At 37.8% G+C, this 21,977-nt stretch overlaps 1 protein-coding gene across 2 annotated transcripts in view; it reads left to right on the forward strand.

Annotated features, from left to right (window-relative positions):
- glra1 (glycine receptor, alpha 1) overlaps window positions 1-21,977 on the forward strand; it is a 120,398-nt gene that overhangs the window by 26,719 nt on the left and 71,702 nt on the right. Inside the window, exon 3 of one of the 2 annotated variants that reach the window (XM_087799703.1) lies at window positions 9,418-9,456. The exons of the other annotated variant lie outside the window; for it this stretch is intronic. Within the exon in view, the coding sequence (XP_087655829.1) occupies window positions 9,418-9,456 (39 nt within the window). The remainder of the gene's footprint in view (window positions 1-9,417; window positions 9,457-21,977) is intronic. 2 annotated transcript variants of the gene reach the window in all.

Genomic DNA, 21,977 nt, shown 5'->3' on the forward strand with positions numbered 1-21,977 from the left:
AATGTTTCAAAGTTTAATATGGATTTTTGGATCATCAATTTAAGTTTTTTTAATCGTCTTAAATGTCCTCATTAAATGTCCCTTTTTCAACCATTAACATTAATTGAACCATCAGTCCTCTTTAACTTTGTCTCCATGTGGGCTAAACCTCAACTCTTTTTGTAACAAGTGGAGTCAGAAGTGGGATTGAGGAGTCTGTAATTGGACGACTCCATCGCTAACATCCAGAACCGAGAAGGGAAACTACCTTCAGTGACGTGACCATGATAGTCACGTGACCTGATCTTGTGTCGCTAGAATCACCAGTGGGAGTAAAGATTCAATTTGAAAATGGCGTTTTTATTTTTTTTATTTTTTTTATTAAACCTGCAGCCGCTTCCAAACCCCTCGTCGTCTTCCCTTCTGAATTCCTCCGAGTGTAAGCTGGCAACTCTTTCATTTGGTGTGATTTAGCGCGACTTTACTGCTGCAATGACCTTTACAAATCAAATTTTATAACCTGCGAATGTGACGGCTGCGATAAATCAGCGAGTTTTAATTGTGCCCTCCGTTCCTTTAATAGAAGGAACCGGGAAGTTGCCACGTATTTAATTGCGAAGACGATCTTCACGACACAAGTTGGCAACGCTTTCACTGGATTTTTTGGTGAAATAAGAAGAGTCGTGACTGGACTGCGAAGAGACTCCCCTCACCCGGCTCGTCGTAGCGACTCTGATGTTGCTCATTTCTCAGCGCAGATTGGAAAGGAGAGGGAAAAGTTTGGTAGATGAGATTCGCCCGCAGCTACGAATGTGTCGGCATGAGAGGAAATTACAGTGATCATGACTCGGGTCTACTCTGAGGGTAAAAAGCTTCCAATTGATGTAGCAGGTTCCTCCGTCGGGAGAGAGGGGACACCGAGCGCTCCTGACATATTTGGGACGAACCATTTATTATCCATGAGTTCATTTCTTCTTTCTTTTCTTTGTATTTTGTTTCTATATTTTAATTGCACTTTAAAGTTTTTTCCTCATTCAGTCGTCCACTTCCCGTCACACGTAATTGACCTCGATTATAGTTTGGATGAAGAAAACAACTATTTTAATTTTATTTTTTGAATTTAAAATATCTGAGAAAAGACATTTTGTTATGACCAAAAAATGTGTAAATTTAAAAAATATTGAAAAAAAAGGAAACTTATAGAAAGCAAGTATATTAGAAGTTATTTTCTTAAAAGTAACTAAAAATAATACTTTTTAATAAGAATTTATTTGGGATTTTGCTTAAACAATTAAAAAAGAAACAAGAAAAAATAATAATAAAAGAAAGAAAAAAAATGAAAAAAGATATGCTCTATACAATATTTAAAAATATAAATATATATATATATATATATATATATATATATATATATATATATATATATATATTATTTGATAGCAGGGTACATTAGTACTGACAATAATAATAATCAATTTATATACAAATAAAAAGAACAAACATATATAATTTATAAAATGATATTACGTGTCAAATATTGTTGCTTAAAAACACAAGAGACATTATAGGACATATAAAGAACCATATAAAGAGATAAAAGAAATTAATGTATTCATGTTATTTCTTTAAAGAATACATTAAATTAAGAGAGAAGAATTAAAATCATAAAACAATATTTCCTTTATTAACTTCTTAAAATATATATAAATGATCCTGCTTCCAGTATTCTTAGATATCAATATCAATATCTTAATCTATTTTGCAAAAGAAGTAAGTATAACAATATATTATTTATATTTTAAAGGTGAATTAATCTATTAAAAACAATATTTCATTTCATTTTTATTTAAGTCCGGATGATTTTGGTTGTAAAACTTTCCTTATATTTGAACTAAGAAAGACTGAGTGGATCATAATAAGATTATAAAGGAATTTATCTTGACGTTTTGTTCACAAGTGAGAAAAGGAAGTGGATTTTAGAGATGAGGACTTGCTGGTGAAGAAAGAGCTGAGCCAAAAGACATTGTTTTAGTCAGAATGCCTCCTGGATTATTCAGGTGACGCGTAACTAGAGCTCTACTGTAGCGAAGATTCATCACATGGTACATTATTTTAGAATATTCAGAGTGAAAAACATGTAAAAATAAGTAATTAAATATGAGAATATTCTACAAAATAATGGGTAAAAAGTTAAGTTAAACATCTAACCAGAGAAGAAATAAATATTAACAAGCCAATGTTTCTCATTCACTGATCATCGCTGGGATTTACAGAGAGTGCGGGCGTGAAATAAAACGATGGCGTCCAGAGATGTCGTGGAGACGGTCGAGCGGCGAACGGTCGGTTGGAAAGAGGATGTGCACGAGAAGGTCGTTGCTGGAAGGATAGCCGCTGAGCTTGCAGGCTGGTGGTCATTGTGCTCTAAAAATCAGAGGTCGTCCTTGCTGCCGGCCGTCTTGACTGATGAGGAAGGGCAAGGTTACGGAGGAGCGGGTGAAGGGGGAACTCCAGTTCAGTCCATTCATCAAGACACTAAGGCCTTACTAGTCTCACAAATAGCTGCAACTCCCTCAATCTGCTGGTTGTCCTCATTTCCTGATACATGGATAATAATACAGTTGTGGCCTTGTGAACGGCCAGCAGCTCATGGACTACAGGTTCATCAAACTCCAGGCTCTATTAAGGCTTATAACTCAAACTCCAGGCGCTCTTTATAACTCAAGGCCCACAAAGCCGTTTAATAGAACAGGTGGTTTTGGTTAAAAATCTCCTTTTCCACACCCCCATAATGAACTACAACAGTCATTCTCAAGTCCTTCTCCAAAGACTTCACATCCTCCCTCGTCAAACCGATTCTATTCCTTCTCCTTTTCTTACCGTCTCCAACTTTTCATTAGCATTTACTATTGTTATCTGTGATTGAGTTCGATAGATATTTTCTAGCCAATGACTCTAAAAAATCTGTATCTTCATAGAAAGTAATGGTTGTAATGTTTTATTTACAGTCCACTTGATAATAAAATACTTTACTTAAGACAAACTAATGAAGACAAAAAGATAACATTGTCAATTTTAAAGATTCGACCAAACACACTGAAAAATAAAAATAAAAACTTTAGAAAATAGAGAGCAGTGTTGCTTTGATTATAAAAAGTGTATCTTACCAATTGTGATTAACGCAGGTTTCTTGTTTTTTCCATTTTATTTTACTGGCTTTAATAGCCCATATTTACATTAGAAAATGATCTTAAGCCCTGCCCACTGAAAACAATTTGTTTTTCTGGAGATTAAATCTTATTTAACATAACCCACTCTGCTGTGATTGGTCAAGCATTAGGGTTTGTCACCACGCATCATAAATTCCTCAACCTCCAACGAAATCGTGTACAAACAAAGCGCGGCAGAGAAGGAGTGAAGCCATTATTACGTCATAACTCTGCTCTTGTAACTACGTTTGACAAGATTTCAGACGGACTTTATAAAGTAATAACATCATAATGATGAGGGACTAACTGCATTGAGAGGAAGACATTAAAACATCCGAGTGAGTCAAGAGAGTTGAGTTAGTTGCCCTTTAAAAAATCAATAAACTAATTGTAGGAGGACATATCTAAGGGGTTGCTGTAGAAGTAAAAGGGAAGAAGAATTTCCTCCATATCTCCTAAAGCTCTTCTGGGGGAAAGATCAACTCTGGGGGAAGGTAAACTTCGAGAGGATTACCAGGGAAGGGTCCAGGGAACAAGATGCCCCCCTGTTTTAGCAGAAGCTCTACTAAAGCTCCACACCCTTATCTAAAAGAGAGTCTAGACCCTTATTCATAGGAATCTCAAGGTCCTCTTGTACCTTGTAAATTGCCGTCTAAAAGTGGAAGAAGTAACTGGTTTATTTTAGAGCTTTGTCTTTTGGCTCAGCTCATTATAATCTACTGTATCTTCCAGCAGCTCTATCCTTTCACGGTACCACCCCGGCATTCCAGTTCCCCTCACGAGTCGAGCCTGCAGAGGTGAGACAGTAGTTATTAGCTGTCAAAGCTTGACGTTCATTTGGTCTTATCTGCACTTGTTTAATGGATACTTAATGGGATTAATGGGCATAAGGTAATGAGTGTGGGATGAAGGAATGGCTGGGAACGGGGAGATGAATGAAAGAGAGAGGGTGGAAAGGAAAGGAAGCGAGGGGTTGTGGAGCAAAGCAAATGGCAGCCTGACTTGAGGGCATTTGTTTGTGGCTGGGGATCGGGAAGGACCGCAGATGGCGAGAAATGCAAACGGGCGCACAAACTGCAAACATAAGAAGTGTTTCCGCTAGCGTGGCAAAGGTACTTTCCCAGTGGGCTCTGGAATGCTGTATTACATTTGTAGGGACATGAATAAGCAGAACGCTACACCTCCTATTTGTTATTTGTTTTTAGACGGGATAAGGTCGACAGGATTGAAGTGACATCCTTGCCCCAGAGGGAAGGTCCCTTTAAATCTAAAAAAAAAGTTACGGCCATCCACCTATTTTGAAGCCAGACATTTGGACGGGGCCTATATCGCGCCGAGTGGAAGGATATTAATGTCGCAGCAGAGGTGACTCTCCCGTGAGTTATGACAAAAATATTGATCACGCTTCGACTTCTAGCAGAAGGAGGCGGAGCAGCAAGGGCAGCGAAGAGAGGAATATTGAACAGACGGATGGTAAAAGTAAAAAAGTGCAGAGCAGGATGAGGAATTCACGTCGAGTCACTTTGGAAGTACATAACCACAGTTTCTTCTTTCAGGGGAAGAGCACATTAAGTCTCTTTTAAGCTCACGGACCACCACAAAGAAGGGAATCACGTAGTCCTAAGTGGGTTGGAGGTATTTATGGAGTAAAGGCGTGTATTGTTTTTATATCATCTTTATTCAAAGAGACAGTCTCTCGAGAGAGAGAGACCGGAAAAAACAACTTCCACAAACACACCAGTACGGAGGAATGTCTAATTAGAGCCATTTCAATTATTCAAGTTGGCAAGAGTCTCAAGTTAGGAAAGCTTTTTTTGTTCAAAGGCAGCAAACCGTGAAAGTGATGACAGAAGGAGTAGTTTTATTTCCAACGTAGGTTTTGTGATTGTCGCTCAAAAATGTCTCCTCGGTAGCGTCTTTGTTGTCTGTCAAATACTCTCCCCAAGTAGCTCACACTAGACCAGTTGAGTTTATAGAACCTACAGTTTAAACATATCTATGGATCATGGACCAAAATCTAATTTCTAAGATGTTTTGTGACAAGTTAGAAAAACCTACAGTCTTGTGAGGATTTGTTCTGAAAGCATCTATCTAGCATACCTGGAAATTCAGGTAAAGGGAAGTTAGGAATTCCTCAATAACCTCAACATACCCTTTTCTGTCCTTTTGGCCGAATGTTACAAACCATCCTTTCAGATCTTAAACTGAAAGATGTACTGATTATTTTGTAAAGCGCCTTTTTCAGACCAGGGTCACAAAGCACTTTAACAAATAAAAACAATAAAAAGGTCAAATACATGCTTTAAAATGCCAAGATAACATAGAGACAAAGACGGCAGCCCCAAAAAAGAATTAAGAGTACAAATAAAAATGTCTTAAAAAAAGATGCTTCTTGAAGGAGTCCGTAGATTCCATCAAACACAGAGGGAGAGGAAGATCATTCCAAAGCTTAGGAGCAAGGAGCTTAGGATTTCTTTCCTATGGTCCGGAACCGTGTGCAAGGAACCATCAGTAGATTCTGATCCACAGACCTCAGAGCCCGAGCTGGGGTGCAAGGCTGGATCAGATCACTGATGTAAGGAGGAGACTGACCATGAATACCCCTTAAAGTAAATCACATAATTTAAAAAAAGGATCCTAAAAGAAACTGTCAGCCAATGAATAGTTTTAAGGATGGGGAAAATGTGAGTTCTTCTACTAGAGCCGGTGAGAATTCTCGCTGCAGAGTTTGTATTAACTGCAGGCTTGTTTAGACACGGAAATGAATTTTAATGCAACATGGAAGACCCAAAGGACTAGACTTTTGACTTGCCCTGATGTACGGAAACGTAACCGTTATCTAGAAAACGTATGTAATCATAATTGCTGAGCAGTACCCAGCTGGACACATCTTAGTCAAAGAAAGAGTCAAGACTTAACGTACATCTCGAGAAACGACTAACTGAATCACCAAATTATGCACAGCTACATAAGTATTCTCTCAAGGCCGGCGTACGCATCTGTGGCTAATGCATTCATAAGAAGGGCAGGGCTGCTTCATAAAAGCCCATTCAGTCATAAGTGAACTTTTGGCACTTTTAATTACCAGCCAGAGGAGAAAAGTGAAGAGGAAGTGTCTCCATTGTTTACGAGTGTTGCCATCACAAACCTTTTGAGTGACTTTATTATCGGTAGTCAGCCGAAGAATATTTTGGAACATGGTTATTAGCCCAAGTGAGTTCCCTTGAAAAGCCGAGTGAATTGATTCTCCTCATTACCAGTAATTAGCTTTCATTATCCGCCGCCGGCGATGCTTCACTCCACCCTAAAATAAACCCGAAGCTTGATGTCGCTTTAACGGCGAGATCAGTCGGCGTGTTGTTCGACAGGCTGCGCCGCCAAAGGGGCTAAGCCCGGGCTAAGCCCTGACACAAAGAGATTGCAAGGAAAAGAAGAGACGGGGGGGAAAAATTGCCTTTCATGGATCGTGCAGATTAGAGAGTTTAAGTCACCTGCCGACAACAGTTCATGGTTGTGCCCAGGACTTTTCATCTGTCTCAGCAGGAGTTGATTTTTTTTTCTTTCTGCCCGGCTGACAGTGACGGAGTGCAATATCGCCGCCAGACCTCTTTTTGGCGCAGACGCCATCCCTCACCATGACAGTTGTCAAGTACAGCCAAGCAGGCTGGGTTGCGGTTTACCCAGATCGCCGAGGTTTTGGAGGAGAAATTAGCTATCGATCAGCAGACGCTTCCCAAGAGGAGACTTTGTTTAGTTAGTTGGGTAAACAGAAGGAAACTCATTCTCCTACTTCTAATTGAGTCGCTGGTGAATTATTGCCACTGTAATAACGGCAGCATTATTCATAAACCGATAGGCAAACAAAGTCATTATTGTGCAATTACAATTCTCATTTAATTTAACGACTCCTTCATATGGGAACAAATAACCTCATGTATATCCACAATTAAGAGGCTTTAAATAAAATAAGTGACAGAGATCATGGATTACAATAATTGGACTGAGACTTACACACAAATGTTGGAGGAAAGGAATTTGACGGGAGTTTTTATTGAAGGAGAAGAAGCAATAAAGAGGTAATAAAAGTAATAAAAGATAGTTTGAGCCTCAAAGAATTAAAAGACAAAATCACGGTCAAATCGTATTTCCTTCTACAGACATATTTCCCTGCGACTTAGAATGTTGAAAAAAATAATGTCCCCTTGTGAAAACAAAAAAAAAAGATTCCTGAGTTAGTGTTGCCGTCTCAGAATGCTAGTTTTTGAGTTAGGAGACTATTTTCTACTTGAAAAAATACTGATAAAGTTCTCTTTAGACACAAAAATTACTAAATTCCTAGTCTAGACCTTTATATGACCCTTTAAGGAACATCTTTGTAATTGGGAAACATTTTACATCATACATTTAGTTGGATGCCACATGTAGAGTATATTAAAAATAAATTAGCTAAACCTATAGTTATTATCTACAAAGTAGGGGATTTGTTAAACATACATTTCTGCATATATTATACTTCTCACTTACAGTATAATGCCATATATGTCATATTTTGTTGTGGTTTGGGGAAATACATGCAGGATATACATAGACCATATAATTAATATAAATTCTGGCATCTAAAAATTCTTAGACATGGTACAAATAAAAATATTATAAATATTATCAAGCATTTGTATATTTAAGAGGGTTGTGTGTCTTTGAAATATGTAAAGTGAGAACTAAATATATACAGTATATAATAAATATATTAAACATAGATGTGTTTTATTTCTGGGAGTTAAATTATGGAATGGATCCAGTGACAAACTGAAGATGAACTGTTGAGTTTCAAAAAAAAAATACTTAAGGATTACAATGTCAAATGACATTGAAATTTTAACAATTTAGATTACATTTTTTTGTGTGTGTGTGTGTTTTCTTCTGCTTTGTATGATTGATATTTTAGGTCATTTCATGGATTGCATAGGATAGGCAAAAAAAAAGCCTTTGCTTCGGCCTATTCCTTTTTCAGGTACAGAGTTTATTTAAAGTTTTGTAGTGGTCTGTGTGGTAATAATTGCCTACAGATTGTACTTCATTTAAGTATTTTATATTGTAATAAAAATAAAACTATTCATTCATTCAGTTTCAAACCCCAAAAACTGTAATGTTTGAACAAAGAGGACACAACGTTTGGTAAATCTAACTACTTTTTTTGTGTTTACACGTCCTAGAAACACTCGTGTTCTGAAGTCGACTGAAGATCTGGAACAGCCGAGTTCTACAGAAAAACAATTAAAAGTTTCAAATTCGTTAGCGAGTCTGCATTTTGGCAGACGACTCAGAGCTAAAAAGGTCCTTCTTATTGGTGCGACTCATTATGTCTTCCATCTGCAATCGTGTCGAAGATTTACATTTCCTGGTGCGCCGGGAGTCGACTCCTCTATCATCTCGATGGCGTATGGCTCCATTTCAGCCACATTACTTAGAACTAATGGCGTCCGTTTGAAAGGGGCGGACGAAAAAAAAAAAGAAAAAAAGAAATTGAATTTCCTTCTTGGAATTGGGGGGATCATTTATCCATACTCTCCGACTCCATTCTGGTCGCCAAAGACGGATCATTACGAGGGACAAAGAATCCATTTCTGTTTGACTCGACTGGTCGGGCGTAACGGTGCAGTCTGGAACTTGTTGCTCATCAACAAAAACAAACCAAAAAAAAAAAAAAAAGGCCAAATGAGGCAAAATATGAAACGAAGCCGGTTTGACATGTAGTCTTTGCATTCTCCCTCATCCCCCTTCTCCTGTTCTGATCGTTCTCTCTGGCCTCTTGCATCTTCTCTAGTGCATTTTGCTAGCGTTAAGTCGGCTACTCTTGATAAGAACTGCATTGCAACCCTCCTCTTCCTCCTCTTCATCCTAGTGCATCGCCTCTCCTGCCCGCCGCAGTTATGGCAGTAGTACTTTTCCAGACAAGTGCATCCCCCCTCCCTGCTATTGCCTTCACAGTATGTTGCCTACCCCCCCAACCCCTCTCCCTCCTAACCCGCCCTCCACTGCCACACACTCACGCCAGCTGAGTGTTGGCAGCGTTGCGACACCGTAGATAATCGAGCCTTGCTGTCTTGTTTCGCTCCTTGATAGACAAAAAAAAAAAAGCCGCTGTTTTCCTTCTCGAGGACAAACAACGAATAGTTTGGTAAACCTGTTGCTAGAATATTACTGTGTTTAATTCTGATCTTTTTTTTATTAGACCCCAAAGGCTCCAAAAATGAGGCTACTCACAAGAAAGGTACTTTCCTTTTCTTTTTATGTTAACCCCTCTTTTTTTCTTCTTTTCTTCCCTGGTGTTCTGTTCGCGCCGGTGCAACCGTCTGGCATTATTCCAATGTTGAGGAATATTCAGAGGTTTGCTACCTTGAGTTAAGTGGGCCTTTATTGAGTGTGTTTACAGAGATTTCACAGCGTTTGCAGTCGTGCTGCTTTAGCCTCTAATGCTACTTCAGCGGTGTCGCTAATGAAGCTGATTTAAGATCAAATAAATGGACTAGAAATGTTGTTTTTGATTTACGATACAATTATGTGAGAGACGCTGGAGGTAATTCGACGTCTATACAATAGATAAACAATTTATTTGCATTTGACTATTGAAAACAGAAGCTACACGTCTTTAAATCATATAAAAAAAGCCGGTTTCAATATGAAAAACCTCACTTAAAACAACAACTACATCAAGATATTAAACTCCATCATCCTGCTAATAAATCACATGTTACAAAATATCACAATAAGGCCTATGAGTACTTCTAAAACAACAAATGTTAACCTTTTTTATTCAAAGTAATACATTATATTCATCTAATAGAGTATTAAAGTTTCTTTACAGTAATTCATAGTTTTAAATTCAGTAGGTAGCATGACATTTTGAAAATGTTAGTGTTCGTAATAAGATTATTAACCTCTGAACAAAAAAATAAACAAAGAAAAACAAAGAAATTTCCTATAACCTACTCTCTTTGTTGTTTAAGTGGTTAGTAACCACTTTTGTTTTGGATTCAATTTTTTTTGGATTCAATTTTTTGGCACTTTTTTTAATTGCTTCAAAACAATAAATGAAAGTAAAAATATTATGGAGTACAAGTAGAAGAACTGTCATCCAAAAATCAAGGTATTAATGTTAATAAATACTAAATGGAATTATATATTTTAAAAGATAATTACTTCTTAATCTTAATTTTCAATCTACAATGCGGATAGAATCACTTACACTTTTGACCGGGTTTAACCCTTAAGTATATTGATTTTACAAACAGATCATATTGTTTAAAAACAGTAAAATTAGCTTTTTATTGTACTTTTTTTCAAAATAAAAGAAATGAAAAAAGGTACTTTAAACCTTACTTTAATCTCAAAACACAAAAAAATAAATAAAAGTAAAGTATGTTGATATTAAATGTTCGAATTATATGTAAGATTTCTAGCTTGTTTTTTTCAGTCTAAATAGGCAGATGACAATGAGAGTTTTACTTTTTAAAGCAGGACGATGGAGATTATTGAAGACAAACTTAACTTGAAACACATCACGTAGAAAGAGAATCAATAAACATATCAACTTTAACATTAACTTAAACGTTTAGAAGATAGACAGAGTTTCTGTCACACTGTGAGGAACAAGTTCCAGGAATAGCTCACAGAAGAAGCAGAATAACAAACAGCTAGTCGTGACTCTTTCTTACGAGTTACTCGACGGAAAGCCTTCTCTCACCTCATTGGCTCATTAGCTCGACAAGATTAATCCGGCGGCACTAGGGGCCGTATCATAATGGCTCCTGTCAGATGTAGCTAATGTGTTTGTGGGCAGCATTTGCATCCACGGAGTCAGACAAACTGTTGAAAACGACGAGAGTCACTGAGACAAAGTGGTTGACGATTCTCGGTTTGATTTGTTGCATCCACGGAAGAGTGGCGAACAGACTTTGTAGCGATCAGTTTGTTCAATTGACTCTACTGTGAGTCATGTTGTCCACTGGTGGGTGTCAGTGGTTCAGAAGATAGATACATCTTTAATAACCTCACATGACTCTAGTACTGTCTCTCATACTAACCGAGTTGCACACATAGAGCGTTTTAATCCACATGCTATACAAGAGTGGATGCTAGTCGCTCAGGCTACTGCGCGGGTTTAACTTTTTTTAGATGTTTCTCAGATTGACATTGACAATGTTGGCGATAATGTCACAATTAACCAAACTACAATCAGGGCATTAACACAAAACAACTTTGAAAACTTGCAACACTTCAAGGAGCCAAAAGAAAATGTCGAAAAAGCTACATCTCATGTTAGCATATACAGCTCCATAGTTGTGTTAACCACTCTAGAACTATGAGAACATAGGTTCCCTGAAAAGAATGAAGAAAATGACAAACACATTTAATGTAAAAAAAAAACAAAAACATATTTTCCTGGTCAGACAATTCTTATTTTCTCATATGAACTGAAAATGAAGCATTAGAAACCTTGTTTTATTTCCAAATAAATAAGTGTTCTTGAACACATTACTTTAACTCCTTACATGATACAATTAAATCAGAATATAAGTGACGAAAAAGACCAAAAATAGAGCTATATATTTACTCCTTTTCATGTAATTGTTGAGTCTGGTTGTGATTTATAAGTTCATGGTCGATTCTCTGGGATCTTCACAATGAAACATTATTTCTTGAGAATGTATTCGAAACAAAAAGTATATATTTTCGGAATACTGAGTTTATATTTGTCGCAAATCTAAAGTGGTTTGTGTCACGCACAATTCATGAGCAAATATACAAACGTAAAATAAATTACAAAATGTTCACCAAAGTCAAAAAATATTTTACTCCATCTTTTATTAAGTATTTTCAAAAGTTATTACCCAGAGTTTGACACACCTTCCCGTAACAAGTCTATTAAAAAAGACTTTTTAAGGGACTTCAGGGACAACATTTAAACCCTTGTAGGAGCCGAGATCACAAGCAGGCAAATTCCAGTTTTTTATTCGCTCTTATTCTGATAAGCTCAACTTTACCACCTCGTAACACATATTGAGGCTTTTTTCCAATGTATTGTTAAGTTAAGGGTATTTTTAAACTGAACTTTTGACTTGCTAGCCAAGCTAATGGATAACAGCGCTAGCTTCGGAGATTCTGAGGTGTAATTTACCGCCACAGATCCCTAAAAGTCTGAATCCTTCTCACCTTATCTCAATGTTTCTATGTATCAGGTAGAATATTTGTCTGTTTAGATTAAATTTCCAGCGACGGTTTTAAATCCGAGAAAATCATTTGCGTCTGATTACTCAGAGTAAGTAATTTGTTGGTTTTGCAGACTTAAGGCTGCAATTACTTTCCTCCCCCCCAAGTTTATTCTGCCGGCTTTACTGGAGACGGTGTTTCATATTAGCAGGCAGAGACTCGTCTGCCTCCGGGCGGCTCTTCTGCCGGCACGACTCGCGAGGAGGGAAATAAAAAAGAAAAAGAAAAAAAAAAGCTAATAAAAGACGTTTTCTCATTTGCATGTTCAAATAAGGGATCGGGTGTGGTATGAAACAAAAGCGAGGAGACGTGAAGTCAATGTTATTATTCATAAGAGAATTTAATTATTGGGGGAGGAAAAGTCACATTACTCCAGTGGTTCTGCTGTGTGTGCGTTTTGATGAAATAAGGAAAGTGAGGAAGTCATTACACCCGTTTGTTCAATTACTGAATCTCACATTTATTTTTGCTCAATTTCAGGCAAAGCTATTAAAAATTAGGAGCGTAATAAAACGGTGCAAGACTCATAATAAGTTAATCATTTTCAACAGTTAGTAACTTTAGAAACTATTTCCATGAAAATCATTCAGTTTTAATCGTCAGGCTTCCTAAACTCCTGAGATGAGGATCAGCTTCTCCAAGTTGGACGTCATATTTTTCTTTTTGAAAAGGGTGGAATGTCCAAGTTGGAGATGAGCATTTAAATTTAAGTAGCTTAAGATATAAGCGTAAGGTGAAGAATGGAGATCAACACAAAGATAATGACATTACACAAAGTAAAAATGTTAAGTATTTTCCAGCAGATTTCCAGTAGAATTCTGCTCCAAGCTAACAGAAAAAAAAATATATATTTCAAAAGAAGTGAAAACAATTGACAAAACTATTTCATATTCACTGTCTTGGGATAATGGATTAATCCAGCGTCAATCATAGATTTTTTTTGATGTAGTGAAAAAAGATCTGAGCCAAAACACACTAACTTGTGTTTGATTCTCTCTCTTTGGGTTCACACCAAAGACAATTTGATATTACCAATGCCTCGAAACTATTTCCAACCAAGTTTTTTCCATTGTCATTTATTAGTATAAGTATACAGTATTGTTAGGTCTAAATGCTCGGGTCTAAAGTGAATGGAAAGGCAAAATGGTGGATAAAGTAGATGTTGGACCTGTCAAAAGACACTCATTAAAGTAGGTTTAAACTATTTCGGAAAGAAATCTAATTGCAATTCTTCTTATCTCATTTTTATCGATATTGCGATTGTGATAAAAAAAAAAAAAGTTTTGTTTTTACATTTGATAGAATCAACAAATAAATAAACTTTCTGCCAGGCCTGCATATAATAATAAAAAATAAGATTAATTGATTGATTAAATATCTTTATTTAGCTTTTGAAATGAAAAAATAAAAACCTTAAATAACACACACAAAATGGACACTATAAAAAATATTTATAAATATCAGGTAAATATCAGGTGAGTAGCAAAATGAAACTGCCTAATCAAATATATATCTATTTGCCTTTTTAATAGAAGCTAAACAGTCACAGTACCGTAAAGTCAGTGCAAAAGAGGATGATTTTGGGAAAAAAACTGGTTAAAAATGTAATTTAAAGTATTTGTTTCTCAATTTAAAAAATGTCATATTAATCATACTAAATGTTAATATTGGAGTTCTTAAAGTGAAAGTCAGTTTTGCTGCAATCGTCATTACGTTAGCTTTAGCATTAGTAAGTAAGTAAGTAATTTATATTTATAGAGCACTTTTCCAGACCAGGGTCACAAAGCACTTAAAGAATCAAACAATACTCAATAAAATATATACTTAAAAGGTCAAGATAACAAAGAGAACAACACAGGAGTCTCAGAAAATCAAGGAAAAGCCTGCACAAATAAAAATGTCTCGAGATGTTTCTTGAAGGAGTCAGTAGATCATCAAACACAGAGGGAGAGGAAAATCATTCCAAAGCTAAGGAGCAAACTTGCAGCCAGTGAAGACACTTAAGGATCGGGGAAATGTGAGTTCTTCTACTAGAGCAGGTCAGAATTCTTTGTATTTAACATCTGTTTGTGGCAGGTTGAAAATTACATACATAGCACTTGGTCAGACACAGAAGCTTGGTCATCCAGAAGTGACTCAAAGTAGAGCCCACTGTGGGTTTCTCAGTCGTCCTCAGAACACCTCGGTATAGCCTTTATAACAGTGATTTATGATAAAAATTTAGTCACACGAGAAGTTCATATCAGTACAAAAACAACAACAAAAAAAAAGCTGTTTCTCAAAAACAACTTTAGTTTCTCCACCTCCGGTCGTGCAGGTGAGAATCCTAAAGCTGTTATTCCCTCATCGTGCTTCACCGCCACAGCCTCGCGTGCGAGAAGCGACTTTAAAGTGGAGCGTCTCGTTTGGATTCGGGCAACTTTGGTTAGAGAAACGTCAGATTTAGAAGGCAAGGTGAGATTTAGCAGGGAAGACAGGAGGAGGGAGGAGAGATAAGCTTGATGCAGGAAAGGAGAAGGGAAGAGATGATAACACGCGAGAGAGGGATGAGAGGAAGGTAAGTGAAAATAGAGGCAGCGGAAGAAACTCAATGGAGTAGAAGAGATGATTAAATAATAATGCTGGAATTGTGAAGCTACGAGAGCAGGAGTCGACCAACACGATTGACTTTACATTTAGATGAAGAATGAAATGAGAAAAAAAATGGACCAAAAAAAGGGTTTTAAGGTATTGTGGAAAAGGATGTCAAAGTAAATTAAATGGAAGATTGCGGAGAAAACACTTTACCCGAGTGGCTTAAAGTGTATGTTGCCTCGATATTCTTGCAGTTTTACCACAATAATTGACAACAATGAGACGCAAACATTCACCTGCAGATGTCTATTGATACGAAAAAATATCTGGACAATACTTTTACGACAATGAATGTAAGAATCAGGAAGTATGGGATGAGTTCAATGAGAGGGAGTGAGACCAAGAGAGAGCTTGACATCGTGTAACAAGTGTAAAGTAATCGTTTGTTGTGTTAGAAAGTGAGTCTGAAAAGGATTTTTTTTAGTGTAGTTGGTCACATGTTTGAATCCCACTCAAAACCGGCATCAATAAGTGTTGGTTTAGTTTTAGTTAAAGAATGTTTTAACTTAAAAATATATATATATACATTTCTGTAAATGTGCAAAACTATTCACCGTTCTTACTATGTAATGAAGTCAAAAAGTAATTCAAAAACGTACAATATTCCCCGTTCTTACCATGTAATGAAGTCAAAAAGTCATTCAAAAACTCACAATATTGTTGCATTACCGCAAATATTTAAATTAAAATAATTAATATTTTTTTAATTAATAAACAAAAAACAAAGCCATAAAAATGTGACTGGAGGGAATCTCAATTTACCTGAAGTTTCATTGTTTCAAAGTGGGTGTCGCACAACGCGCATTTTAGCGAAAATATTTTTGTTATTAGAAATGTAGGTCAAAAGGCTAGCGGGTCTAAAGCTAGCGGAAACTCAAAATGGTGGCTCAGAAAGGCTGATGGGTTAAGACAAAGAACAAACTCTGGTTGGATTGAATTCGCTCTCGAAACCTCAGGTGGGGTTCAGGCTGTCGGAGGACGGCAAGAGTGAGAGAAAAGAGGGGGTGGAGTTGGGGGTTGGGGGGGTGGGGTGGCGTAGAGATTTCCCTTCCAGCATGTTCAGCAGAATCCAGTCAGCAGGTCAAACCCTACAGCCGCGTTCCGCCGTCGGCAGCAGCCGTTCCTCCTGATTAGAGGCTCGGCTCGGCTCCTTCTGTTATGGGATGTTCAGAGCATATTACACACAACTCACCTACTCGCTCTGCCGCTTTATGCAGATTAATGTACGGCCGAGGGATATTTGTCTGCGCTAACACTCGCGGGTTCTCCCTCCACGCTCCACTCAAACCTATAGATTTAACGCTGATCCCGGTGTCTGGTTTCACGGAGGACGTCTTTGTGATGCAATTGCACAGGTGAGGTTTTAACGGGACCGAGCATCTGGCACTTATTTCACCCCCTCTTTTTTTTTGGAGGGGGTTGGAAAAATGTGCCGGTATGTAGATTCACGCTCATTCAAGTGGCCTGTCTCGGAGAACACCTTAATAATGCGATTGCTGCAGAGCGCGAACGCTGCAGAAAGATTACTGCAGGTCGGAGCACATTGTGTTGCTTTTAGTGGATGTAAAGTGGAATCCCCCACCCACACACAGACACACACACACACACACACACACACACACACACACACACACACACACACACACGCACACACACAAATATATTGAAACGCACAATTAAATTTATGTCCTGGTCCGATTGAGGCCCTGATTAAAACAAACAGCATTTCCGCCACAAACATTCCACTTGCCGGCTCATTTTCGTGACATAAATTTGTGTTAGTGAGCCGAGGATTGTGTGTCTCTGTGGCACATTTAACCAGATGAGAAGTGGAATTACTTTTCGCGGTCGGAAGTGGAATTATAGGAGGATGTCCACGACTCGTCGCATTGCTACTTTATACATTGCGTTTGATATAAAGGAATCAATATACATAGATATTATATGTATGTTTAGTTATGTCTCTCTGTTACTTAAAGAGTTAATGCACAGGTGAATACGGTTGATAATGTTTTTCTTGATGATATCGATTCGGAAAATGCATTTGTTTATCACTTAAAAACACTTGTTTTACAAAGTGGGCACGTGTCGCTCTGACTGTTGACCAGCTTTCACCACATTTTAATATTAAATGCAATTACGAGCTAAGCTTTGAATTATTTATAGTCAGATATCATTTTTTGCGTTAAGGTTTTGGATTTCTGAGGAGACTTGAATTTTGTTTTATCGTCATGTGTTGACAGTGATGCTAACTTTTGGCTTTGAATTGTGTCCGTGAAATGCCGCTGTTGGAGATCGCTAGTAAACAGGCGGAGCTTATCTTTTGAATTAAAAGCTAAGTAATGATTGACTCTCTCTTCTTTTTTACCTTTTTTTTCAGGTTAGTTTTTTTTTAGAATGACAGAAATGGTTGCTAATGCTTTTGCTAGCATTTTAACCCACAAAAATAGTTAATCATTAGAATTTCCTTGGAAAAATCTATACTGTTCAAGTATAGTGGGAATATTCTGCGATTATCAACTCCACTTTAAAGCAAACTCTATCTTCTAAGGACCTAAAATTTGCAGTTCAATTTTAGCACACTTGTTTAGCTTAGTAGCTAAAATTCATTATGTTTGTGGTCGCATTTTGAAATAGTTACAAGCAGTTAAACAATTTATTTAAACCAACAAGATAAGATTTTAAAGATTTTCATCATCTCAAAAGTAAACTTTTTCTGGGGGAGTGGATACTGGATACAAAAAGAGAAGCTATTTTCTGAAAATGAGATTATATTTCACAGGCGTTAAATGATAACATACAGTAAATAATGGTTCCCAGTTTCCTCCATATGAAGGATGGGGCTGTTTAACTTGATCTGGCTGGATCTTAAATGCAAAGAAGGTCATGAAAGCGTATTGACTGAGCCTGTTATCTGTGAGGCGGAATGAGTAAGTGCACGCAAGTGTGTGACGGTAAAGTGTGTGTGTGTGTGTGTGTGTGTGTGTGTGTGAGAGAGTGTAGACCCCACTAATCTCACATGACTATCTACCTTCCTCTCAAGATGATTAAAAGCATCAAGCAAACAGCAGAGCATCACGACACAGCGGTAAATCACACAATGACTTATTGAACAGATGCCACACACACACACACGTACACAACACACACACACGAATCCATCTGAATCGAAGTCATTCTCAGGAAACAAACATTAGAACAGATTAAGCGATCACACGATGACAAACATCCTTCTCTTCCTTTTTAAAAAAATTTAAAAAAAAGTCTCACGTTGAGCACTTTTGCTTTCATCATGTAATCCTGTGGCACAAAGCATCCGTCACTTCCACGTCCGACTCGTGGACCAGCTATCGATTGCCGTCCCCCCCCCACCCCCCTGCAGTCAGGGAGCTGCCAACCTGACATGTCCAGCCGTCTGTCAAAACCTGCCAAACTGGAGTCGCTCCAAGATATTGGTTTATGACTCTCTGCAGGACCAAGAGCTGCTGGTGACGCCGGTACTCGAGTTTGAATTTATTACAATTCAAGAGAAAAGTCGCATTTAAAATACATAAGAAGACAAATAAATGTATATTTCTAATGTTTAACAAAGAATTTACTCCAAATTAAATACAAATAATGAAGCTTAAAATGTAAAATATATCTGAAAAAAATGTAATACATATTTTTGTTCAAGGGAACACAAAATGACTTACGTGAAAATGTTTTATAACATATAATAAAATGACTTTTACTATTATCATCATAGACGAGAAGCTCAGTCGTCTGGATAGACTCAAAGTAGACCAAGCACTAAATAAGGTTCCTCGACCTCAAGTAGAGGTCAATTCTTGTAAAGACAGGTTTTTTTCAGCACATCCTTCATCTAAATGTTATTTATATTTTACATTTTTTGTTGTTTTGTAGTCTTTCATTATGAATTTGAACCATTTTATCCCAATTTTATTTCATTTTAATCTAGAAATCAGTTCCATCTTTACTATATAACATTTAATATAATGATATTTATTCGTCTACCATCATACGTTGAACAATCACGAAGTCATTTCCCCGGGTGCACTCATAAAAACTTAAAAGAAAGGGCCGTGGAATATGATCTAGTCGGGCTGCAAAAGGCCAGATGCTGACAGGGAAATCGCTCGTGGGCATGAGTGTCAATTTAAATAAATATGAAACACACACCACACGCTCACACACATGGGGACGTATACAGTGCAATTGTTTCTGGCCATCCATCCTTCTATCCTCGCTGCCCCCACTTTCCATAAGAGTAATCTCATAATGAAACTTAAACATTCAGTAGCTGAAAGGAAAACATCCCGCGGAAGACAGAAATTGACATTGAGATCATGGAGTGAGGGGCGGGGGGGTAGGGAGGCGGGGGGCTCTCCTCCCTCGCTGGAGAAGAAAATGAAGTTGCTTTTTTTTCCCCTCCTATAGTTCGCTCCATTGAAGACGGAGATGATGGATGAGTTGAATATGTCGAATGGTGGAAGGGAACCACCATTCCTCACCGTAGCACTCCAATTAAAATGTGACAGGAAGTGTTTTTTTTTTGTTTTTTTTCACTCCTCCTTTACGGCCTATAAACAAAGCTGTTTGCTCGGAGGCTTGAACTACCCACGTATAGGAATCAGCAGGTATGTGTTTCCATGTGTTGGAGAGTAATGAGAAGCCCCTAATGAAGAAAGATGGCGCTGCAGAGCGGGCGTGGAACCGCAGGACGTAAAATCATCAGAGAGAGGACGGTAGAAGTGGTGGAGGAGGAAGAAGACGGACGGCACTTTAATGTTCCGCCGCCTTCAAGTGTTTCATTGCAAGTGTTGATGCTGATTTCCTGGTGTGGAAAAAAATACACGTATCGAGAGGCGGATTTTATTCATCTTCCCATTTCTCCTGTCGAAGCTTCCGATGCCACTTTGCGTTGGGAATATGTTCTCGGAATCCAGAAACAGTCGCCATCAAGAAAAAGAATTCGATGTCTCGACACATTAAGTCTCTTAGAAGGACTTTATACATTAGCAGACACATCTCTTGCCTTCAGTTTTTCTTGTCACTACAAAAGTTTTGAACATAGTTCCGATTAGAAATTCACCATCAAGGGAAAAGCTTTCACCTTTAGCTCAGCTCTTTTTCCTTACTACGTGTGAGTTCTCAAGACTAGAGGCGTTGTGCTTCTCAAGTCTTTCCTAGATGAAAAATAAGAATCTAGAAACCAACTCAATTTTCCGTCTTGTGTCCTGTAATCATTTCTTAGGGACTTTGAAAGCTAAGTATCTAAGCTACTTACTAGCTGAAGTACCCAGCATTACCCAGGGATGTTTTAAAGTTCATGTCATTGCATTTTAATTATGTAATTGTTCCTGTCTCATGCTTGCATGGACCAAAAAGGGTACTTGTGACATTTTTCAGGTGATGGAGAAAGATTCCAAAAAATGACGCAGAAGCTGAGGGCCAGAAGTGCTGGAGGACTTACTTTTAAAAGGCTTTAACTTGCTCGATATTTAAGATTTAAGTTAGTTAGAACGTGATCGTTTTCTGCCGTTTTGCCCTTTGCAAAAAAAATCAGGATTAGTCCAGACACAGATCAGTTCATGGCGGTCATTATGAGCCCAAGAAGAACTTTGTAGGACCCTTGTAGAACACTTGAGAGGGTAACCAAGCGTTCTCCAATGCAATTTATAGATATAGATAGTGTTGGTGCAGTATATTGTTTGTCTTGAAAATTGTTTCTTACAATACTGAGCTATATATATTTACCAGGTTTCACTTCCTTAGTAAGTAAGTTAGAGGTGCAACTTACCAAAGCTTTTCTACTATTACAATATAGTTTAATTTTTACTTCTTAAATGCTAAGAACTTCACAGTAAAATGCCGATTCTGTTTTTCAAATTCCCAGTGCAGACACAGGAAGTGCTTCTCGGACTGCTAGTAAAAATTTAAATGGAATCAGACGTGATTCATTGAGGACGGCCTCATTTGTAAGCAAGTTTCTTTCGGCTAGAATACAGGGGGAAAACCTACAATGAGGCATTAAATATGTATGCATCCACGTCTGCAGTTTATATAGTCTGAGGGAAGCGGTTTAACTTTTATTGCGCTAATATAAATTCCCCACACATCCCCGATAAGAACGGGGGAGAAACTACTTAGTTGCTATCCACACGGCTGGAGAGAGTGCGGAAATGAAAGAAAGGTTATTTTTCTTTTTTGCTTTATTTATTTTTCCACCATTATGGTCCGATATGACGGCTGAGGGGGTGATCATTTTGTTCCTGTGCCCTCGCCCCCCCACCCATCCACCCTTGCACAAACACGGCAGCACAAAGAGAAGGAAGAAAAAAGGGTAACGTTTCCCCGGGTGCTTCTAACCTCCATAAATCTCCCGGCCTCCGTGCGAAACTGTGCTATAATGAACATTTTATCAAATTCTGGCACGTTTTATTTTCCTGGAAGCTACTCTGCCCAACTTCTTAGAGACTTTGGGTGATATTCGGGAGGTCTGCGTGTGAAGAAGTATGTCGCCGTTGAGGGTCATTTTGATCGTGGAGCTTCCACCGTCCCGACAGACGTCAGATTAATTATCCACCAGGGTTGACGCCGCCAAGAGTGTTTACGGCAATTAGTTTTGAAAAAGAGGAAAGCTGAAGGGAATTTTTTTATTTATTTTTTTATGAAGAGGCTGTAATTAAACGTGATGTTTGTGTACCTGCCATGTTTTTGCAAAACAAGAGCATGTCAAAATTAATAAGAACAATCCATACATCTTCTACTACTTATTCAAGTTTGGGTCACAGGGGTAGCCAAAGCAAAAATGGTCCTGAATTTACTCCAGAAAACATTAAATAGAAATAGCCTGAAAACATCTCCCGAGGGAGGCATCTGGAC

Source organism: Callionymus lyra, chromosome 9 (assembly GCF_982586985.1).
Source record: "Callionymus lyra chromosome 9, fCalLyr1.hap1.1, whole genome shotgun sequence".
In the NCBI taxonomy this organism is placed as follows: Eukaryota; Metazoa; Chordata; class Actinopteri; order Syngnathiformes; family Callionymidae; genus Callionymus; species Callionymus lyra.